General features: G+C 32.6%; 1 protein-coding gene across 4 annotated transcripts in view; it reads right to left on the bottom strand.

The window, feature by feature from the left end:
• Nucleotides 1-686: 686 nt before the first annotated feature.
• Nucleotides 687-8,919, bottom strand: part of LOC129959074 (leucine-rich repeat-containing protein 24-like) — a 497,442-nt gene continuing 489,209 nt past the window's right edge. For all 4 annotated transcript variants that reach the window (XM_056071869.1, XM_056071868.1, XM_056071870.1 and 1 more), the window contains one exon: nt 687-5,172. In XM_056071869.1, coding sequence (XP_055927844.1) covers nt 3,054-5,162 — 2,109 coding nt within the window. In that variant the 5' untranslated portion in view covers nt 5,163-5,172 and the 3' untranslated portion in view covers nt 687-3,053. The remainder of the gene's footprint in view (nt 5,173-8,919) is intronic.

Here is an 8,919-nt window from a genome sequence, read left to right as displayed (position 1 = left end):
TTTATCCAAAAAAATTTCCGAATATTACCTATTAAAAATTTTGATTTTTTGGAGCAATGGATATGGAAGCAATACCTTTCTTCTAAAATATTTTCCAAGCTCGCAAATACTTTGAGCAATATACTGGATGCAAATTGTGGTTTTGGACAACAATGCATTAAATACGATTTGAAATGCTGTTTCTTTCTAAGCAGAACAAAACGCGCAAAATCGTATTTTAATGGATATATTTGCACATTTTTTTCTGTCAAATAAATTATTTCAAAATTGATATTTATAAAGAAAAGAATTTTGAAAAATTCATTTTTATGTAAAATTTATCAAAGAAAAAATTACATACGTTTATGGTGAAATGTTTGCTCTTGTTGAAATATTGTAAATATTTAGAGAATAAAAAAAGCAGCTTTGTAGAAAAAAAATGTTTATTTACATGTTAGTACTAAATGCCAAAATTAAAAAATTTAAAAGTAAAATTAGTTAAAGGATTCAATTATCTGTAAAAAGAGAGATTTCGTACATAACATAAAAATTTCAGCTCTTTTTTTTTGCAGAAAGTAATTAAAATTGCAGAAAGTAATTAACATTTTTCTTGCAAATTGATTAAAATAAAAGTTTAAATATAGAAAAATTTTATTGGTTGAAATATTTCTATTGAAAAAGTATAACCTTTTGAATGTGTTCTCAAATATTATTTATAATAAAACAATAAAATAAAACTTTGATTTGAATGAAATGAGTCAAGGACGATTCAAGGAAACTTTTAATGTCAGTTTAAAATCCATTCAAATGTATTTATTTTCATTAAGTAAGAAACTTTTTAATTCTAGAACTTAATCCTTATATGAAATTATATAGACTTACTTTTTTTCTCAACAACATCCAATAGTGAGCTTCAGTGCATTAGGCACGACTGATTCTGTGCCGACAAACCACGGCTAATTTCATTGATTTTTTTTAAATCTGAAATATACCTTAATGTCAGCTTCGATGCATTTCAGCTCGAAGTACCTCGCTTTTGTGTGAAATGAAGCTTAGCTGAAGCAAGAAAACAACTGATCCGATTTTAGACTTGCTAGATTTCTTTTCCACCTCTGCGAACAGCAGACCAAAAAGTCAGTAAGAACAGCAAGAATCGAATTCTTTCCGAAGAGAATGCGAATTTTCGATTTGCTGACTTTTTTGTGTTTTCAGTTCTATCATTATCTTCCGATCCATTGTTTAGTTAACGACAAAAGAAGCTCTAATTTAGTCCCTTTTAAATAGCTTGTTTTGCAGATTTAATTGCGAGAAAAAACCTACTCGCTGTTTGAAAATTCCACGTTACTGCACTAGACAGATGCAAAGCGATATTCATTCTTTTCAAGTAATATTTTCGATTCATGCTTTTTCTGCATATCAGGATTACTTGGGTGTTTTGTCCATTAAACCTGAGGTATATTACACAGTTAGTTTCTCTATAAATCAAAGTTGTAGTGATGGTCCCAAAAGGTTATATCAAAAATTACTTTTGATTGATTTACATCTGAATGAATGACGGGAAAATTCGGCATTGGCAGTTAGTTGAAAATTTAGGTACACAATTTAGAAGGAAATTGGAAAGACTTTTATACGTATTTCTGTAAAACGTTCGAAAGTTATTTTCTCTTTTCATCTCTATCGTGTGGGTATGTCACCACAGAAGAGTAGAGGAGTTTCTATCCAGAGGGGGGTTGTGAGCTCTTGTATAAACTTTGAGTAAAGAAGAATGCAACTACATAAGGACGTCTGGCACTAAGGCACAGAGGAAACAATATTACAAGATCCAATTAATGGGGAAAACATTGACTAAAGCCTAATCCTCTTAACACATGCTTAGGACCAGACACAGACGGTAGATAATTAAATATCAAGACTTTTTCATCTGGTGTTAATGTTATAATAGTGTAAACTGTTGTTTTCAGTCGTCGAAGGACATCAATACAAAATTATTTTTATTCAGCTGTAGTGCACGTGCTTTGAAAGAGTTTACAACAGATGTCTCTTTTTTACAATTTTAATCTGAATATCCTAAGGACTCTTTTTATTTATGAAAATATTTTTTTTTTATTTTCTGCATTCTAAATGCACGTCTATGATACTTTGAATGGGTAATATTCTTTGCCGCTTCTCATAGCAAATTGTTTCAATATTTTAAATTACCCATTGTTTTCACTGTGCGTTCTTTTTGTTGATCAGTTATTATTAAAAGATTTCATTCGTAAAACAAAAAACGTTTTCAAGGAATTGCTCATAAATAGCTACCTTATTCACAAAAATAAATTGATACCTGAATCAAATTTTCCTCCTTCTTCACACGTGGACCACAGCTGGTGTAAAAGAATCCCTTCCTATACCCGCTTGATATATCCCAGGTGCGTCAAACGTAGCACCAAATAATGGCTTTCATTACAAGTTTGAGTTTTTAAAGTTCGTTTTTCACCGTTGCACACATACTATAGGAAGGGAACGCGGCATTAAAAACATACACACGTTCGGATACAATCTTCGTGTGCCTGGTTAAACAAACTTCGACAACTTTTATAATACTTGATAAAATTTTTGTACGACGTGAATCTTCATTTATCACATTAGAGAATGTCCGCTTTGCATTTGAGCAACACCACTAGGTCGTATAGACGGTACACTTCTGTGTATGCTTGTATATATATTTATATATGTGTATGTATATGTATAATATATAACGTTTACATGCATATGCAACAATTTCTTTAGTTCATACTTTTAGTGTACAAATCAAGAAGCATGATGCAACGTAATACGAAAAGAAAAAAACAAACAACGTATCCAACATTTCTGAGCGGGCTATGAATATGAATTTCAGAAGCACCACATCAGTAAAAGTACTGTACGGATTCACATAAATCCCGCACAAAGATTAGTTTTTTTTTTCCATTTGGGCTGCTTTTTACAGTCACAAGCATCATATTCACTGCAAAAGTTTTTCACCAAGTCAGTATATTTCCATCTGTATTCTAGTGACGCATATTTACGAGACGTGAGGTAGAGTAACATTGTTACACTTCCGTTGCAGTGGATTCCCCATCGCTGCTCATCCGAGAAGCTGCAGTGATATTTTTTGCTTGGGCGACAGCAGGTCTGTAATAAGTTGCTCCTTGATCATACATCCATGGTTGGGCTGAAGCATTTTTCCATTCATCAATTTCACCGGCTACTGCACGAGCATGATCTATTAAATCCGGGCCTTTTTCATCCGAACATTTATCAGGAAGGAAGGACGAAACTCGGGAATTTTTTTCCTCCTCACGAATAGCTGGTGATTCAAAGTGTATTTTGATGCTATCTGGGTCAATAGTTTCCAATTCAGAGCTGCCATCTCCGCGTTCCCGATCCGATACCATTTTCCTGTCTCCAGTTTTTCTTCTTAGGGTGTCTGAAAGCTCGTGCTGGAAACGTACATGGATATCTTCCGGAGGTCCAGCCATTGTAACAGAAGCAGGGGTTCTTTTTTCAACAAGTACTTGTTGGGGAATCATCATAGCCTGTGGTGGGTTGTGGCCATCCCATTCCATATCCGAAGGAGGGAGATGATCTTGTACCATCCATACTGGAGGGGCCATCGAGGAATCTAACATAACGTTTTCGTAGTGATCTAGCTCATTTGTCGGAAGGTTTTCGTAGCCGCCAAGTCGGGATGTTTTACCCATGGGATTTACACCAAGAATTTTGAGATCAGAATCTTCTTGGGGGACTTTCGGTGCAGTTGGATTCACAGAGTTACACATTTTATGATTCGCTTCTATGCGTTTTCGTTGATTGTTCCGCTTTCTTTTCCTGCGGCAAATCCAGAGTACAGCAGAAAGGATCACTACAACAATAACTATACCTCCAACCATTCCAATAGCCATGCCTGCAATTGAGTTACCTTTCTCTTCTTCTTCCTCCTTCACTTCCTGAGTTTTCTCCTCTTCAATGATCTTAGGTCCTGTAACTGGGATTCTAGATACCATCAATGTAAAATTCTTCGCCACTTTACCAGCAGTATTGGATGCAACGCATGTATAAACTCCAGCATTAGGTTCTTGAACGGACGATATTTTCAATCTAGAAATTTTTTCCTTCTCAGCATATTCCGACATGATGAATGTTTGCATGGATGATATTCCTTCTGATAAATTGGCAATTACTCTTTCTCTCCATAGCCATTGAATAGACGGAATAGGATCTCCAGAGACTTTACATTCCAAAGTTACGTTAGAACCTTCAAAAACATTCATGGCGCTGGAAGTATTCAGAAAAATTGGAGCACAGGCATAATCATCGATACCTACTTCGGTCCAAATTTTATCACGCAGTCGGGCAGGACGATAGCAATTTGGCGGTATGTAAGGAACATTATTATTGTTTAACCATTCGCGAAGACCCCGAAGCTCGCAGTCACATGTCCAAGGGTTTCCATCAAGAGTTATTCCATGAAGAAATTTAAAGGGCGTCATGGTCTTAGCGTGCAAGGTTTGGAGCTCATTACTATCAAGCTTTAACACCTCCAATTTCTCCAATCCTTCAAAAGCTCTGGTGGCAATCGTATCTATTTTGCAGTTGGAAATTTCTAAAATGATAAGCGTCTTTAGCTCCACAAACGCTTGAGTTGGGACGATGACCAAAGGATTTCCATTCAAAATCAAATGCCGTAAGAGGGGCAGATGCCGGAAAGCTGCAGTGGGGATGTAAGAGATGAGGTTATCGCTGAGATCGAGTTCCACTAAATTAGAAATCCGATTCAAAGCGAAATCATCAACGTGCTCGATTCCACAACGAGACAGATATAATTTCTGCAAGTTGACTAAGCCAACATTGAGAAAAGAATTGGGAGGTAACAGTGTGAAATTATTCCGAGTCAGATCCAATACTTGAATTGTAGTTTCCAGACCAAGTGGAATCTTCTCAAATCCTGCGGAAGAACATTCCGCTGTCTGTTTGCCTTTCCGCCAGATGCACTGGCATTTAGGATGACAGGACATGCAAAAGCTGAGTTGAGTAAGTACACTCAAGAGAATCACTAGAAATAAAATTCTTCCCATTATAAACCAAATGTATTCATTTGAAGGAATCAGAAACTTTGATTCTCTTTTGCTCTCACCAATCTTGATTCTCAGAAAATTCATGGGAATCAACCTATAAAAAAAAAGATTCATTGTTAAATTCATATAGGAAAAAATATAAGATTTTTCATTTATTGCTTCAATTTAACCTAACGTTAATTTACAGATTTCCGAATTCATTCGAAAAATATATCATTAAAAAATAAATGCAAAACAATAATATGGGTTTCAGTTGCTTTCAAGTGGCAATGGGGAGATGATTTTACATAATTTAATAAAAATTCATTTTCCCTGTAAATAAACACATCTATAATTTAAAAGAGATATAAAAAATTCTTCGGTGCATTTCCTCAGCAGATTTGATTGGTTTAAACTTCAGTGTCATATCATATTTTATTTATATTTGTTAACAACAATGTATTAAGAATTTGTTTTTGCATTAGAAGTTCATTTCTGTTAGAAGAATCTTTCATAAAAGATTTATAATCGTAGGATAAATATAGTCCATAATTTTTTTTCATAAATATAAGCTTTGTTTTTATGAAAATAAAATAATCTTATAGCTAAATTTTAATAATATGAAAGTAAATCAATTCCCTAACAATAATGAATTCTTCTACGACTTGTAACGTAATAAAACCTAAAACATTAACTATTGGTGATTGATTTGGAATTTATATAACTCATCACCTTATTGATGAAAAGTATACTTTAAAGAAAAGCCTTTCAGTTTAGAATGTTATCAAGAAATATCCATAATACACCCCTAGTAAAATAATGACAAAATGACAATAACTCATACTCGCTAACATCTGTAATATATCTTAAATAATATGCGATATGACTAGTTATTTGCATTTTTCCCCAAAAAATTATATATATATATATATATATATATATATATATATATATATATATATATATATATATATATATATATATATAATTTTAGAAGCGCCCCTTTATAGATTGAATTCCAGGAAAAACAGTCCTCACGTTTTGGTGGCTTTTAGTTTTCCGATAAAGCTGACGGAACGCATACGGTCCACTTTCTTCAGTTGGAACAATTGCCATTTGCTGTGTTTACTACGTTTTGGGCAAACGGTAGCTCGTTAACGAAAAGGAAAGAAATCGCGTAAAGCAATAAACGTAAAGCCGCCAATGCGCACGGCCACCTCTTTCAATCGATGTAGACTTACGTAAGTTAAAAGATTGCCCCTGAGCTCAATCACTCCTGCATTTAAAGGAAAGAACTTTTTCTGAATTCAAAAAGCGTAAGAAAAAAAATGGCCAAGAGGATACTTTTTTCATGGATTTCAAATGTTGCTGCAGAGATAAAACGGATTATTACTTCAAATTTGAATAGTGTGTTAAATTTCTTTAAAACATTTTGATATAATTTGTAAGTAATTCTTTCCACATTTTTTGGTGTGGCCAATATCTTTTTTTTTTATTGCTATTGCGATAAAAATCTAAAATGAAACTTTAATATGCAGGTTCCTTTTAATGTTGCAGTACTTTTATAAAGTCTAAATACTTCATATAAAATAGGTTTAATATACCTTCGAATCTTTGACATATTACAATATATTCATCCTATAATTCATGAGAATTATAAAGGTTTTCTGCTTATAAGCTGAGGTTTCTGTCATTTCATTTTTGTCTAACAATGAAAATATAGCTTGCTAATTAAAATAATATTTCTATTTGTACTTATATTTTTTCGTTTTACTTTTATATATTTCAGTCCCTACATTTAACAGTCGATATTAAGATAAATGTGCAACAGAAGCAATTTCAATAAGGAAAAGATAATTTTTAACACCATTAAATACAATATAGCGGAAAATAAGAACGTGAAACATTAATATAATTTACCAAAGTAAGTACAAAGACCTATTAATGCTTGTTTGTGTCATAGCATTTAACAAGGTTCTGCATTTCGAGTCTCGAAAATAATATAGACTCTAAAAAAGGATTAAAAAACAAGAGAGGGTTCAAAACTGAATCGTAATGCATTGATTTAATTTTCGAGTTAATATTATTCTTTGCTATAGAATAATTTCGCCCCTGTTTCAATCCTCTTATAAATACAGAGTATTAGTAGGATTATATATTTCTATAGTTGAAAACAATTTTCAGAGTATCATGACGTAAATAGTATTTCATATCAATTGATATACAGGATGTTTTCCGAATTCGACCGACACATTCAGAGAGGTGATAGCAGGTATCAAGAGAATAAAAAATCACCATACAACTTAAGGTCCCCAATAACGTGCAGAAGGTGAAAAAAGAAAAAATATAAGAAGTACCCGAATTGTTGGAAGCCGTAAAAAATGAATTAAAAAAATAGCAAATGATGCTTCAACTCTGAATTTTTTAAAGTGAAAGCACATTCTAAAAAGTCTTTTTTTTTTTTTTTCAAGAAGGTAACATGCCGATTTGATGATCCAGGGGGTCGTAAATGACTGAAAATGAAAAAGAAGCTTAGAATCCTTATCTGCAAAAATATTAAAACTTGAAGAAAAATAATTCTATTCATCCAACTAAATTCATCTATTCTGCAATGCTCATTAATGAATACTTTCTCGGTGCTTTTATTTTTCTCAAACACAAGGAAGTTTTACAAACGAGAAGGCTTCTTTTTCTCGATTACTGTGTTCCTTATACTCGCATTCATGGGGCCATTGTCTTCGCCAGGTTCATTGTCTTTTCCACGTCTGTTTTTGATATTTTCACTGTATAAACGTTATCTGCAATAATATGTTTTATGGAATTTTTCATCTCATTAATGCCTACTATCATCTTTCTGAATTTATTTTCCGAATTTGGCAAAATCCTTTGCAAACATCGGTACTGATGTTGCAGTGATGTTTCCTGGTGCCCATTTTAGTTTATATATATATCTTAAATATTCCTTACATTTGCAAGATTTTATTTTCCTTTAAGTTTTAATATTTTTGCAGATAAGGGCTCTAAACTACTTTTTCATTTCCAGTAATTTACGACCCCCTGGATCATCAAATCAATTTATGTTACTTGCATGATATTTCTTTTTAAGAATGCGCTTTCACTTAAAAAGGATTCATAGTTGAAACGTTATTTGTTATTTTTTTATTAATTTTTTTACAGTTTCCAACAATTCCCGGACTCCCTATATTTTTGGGATTTTCACCTACTAAACGTCGTTAAGGACCCTTTGTTGAACGCTGATTTTTTATGCTCTTGTTGCCTACTATCACCTCTCTGAATTTGTCTGTCGAATTCGGCAACACCCTGTATATGCAGTTTTATTATATTGAACAATTTTTGAATAATTAGCGATTCTCCCATAAAAGGGATTTACTAGCAAATAATGTCTTAAATGGCATCTTTTCGAATCTACCTATACTTAAAAGTAATGATGGAAAAGTAAAAAAAAATTTCTTAGTTCCTTGAGTGTTTAACTTTTTCAACTATTTAATTTCATAGCACAAGTTTCATTTCATTTTCCCACTATTTAAATAAATGTTTTATGTATATACTGTCACTTTGATTCAATAAATGGCCCACACTTTTTTTGGGGGAAATTTTTATGAATTCATCAAATTTTAATGCTTTAATGCCATATAGTTCATGAAGTTGACAAGTATAAACCTACTCAAATTTGAATTTGAAGTAGGATACACAGTCAACTTTCTAACAAACCTTAAATAGAATTGTTCTGACAAAAAGGGAGTATAAGTTTTCGTTTTTAATTCATAACATTATTTACTTTTTTAATTACTTATCGATACTTCTGTGTGATTATTCTACCATTTTTTGAGCTCAAACTAAG

This window comes from Argiope bruennichi, chromosome X1 (genome assembly GCF_947563725.1).
Source record: "Argiope bruennichi chromosome X1, qqArgBrue1.1, whole genome shotgun sequence".
NCBI lineage: Eukaryota > Metazoa > Arthropoda > Arachnida > Araneae > Araneidae > Argiope > Argiope bruennichi.
This window is presented reverse-complemented; position numbering and strand designations above follow the sequence as displayed.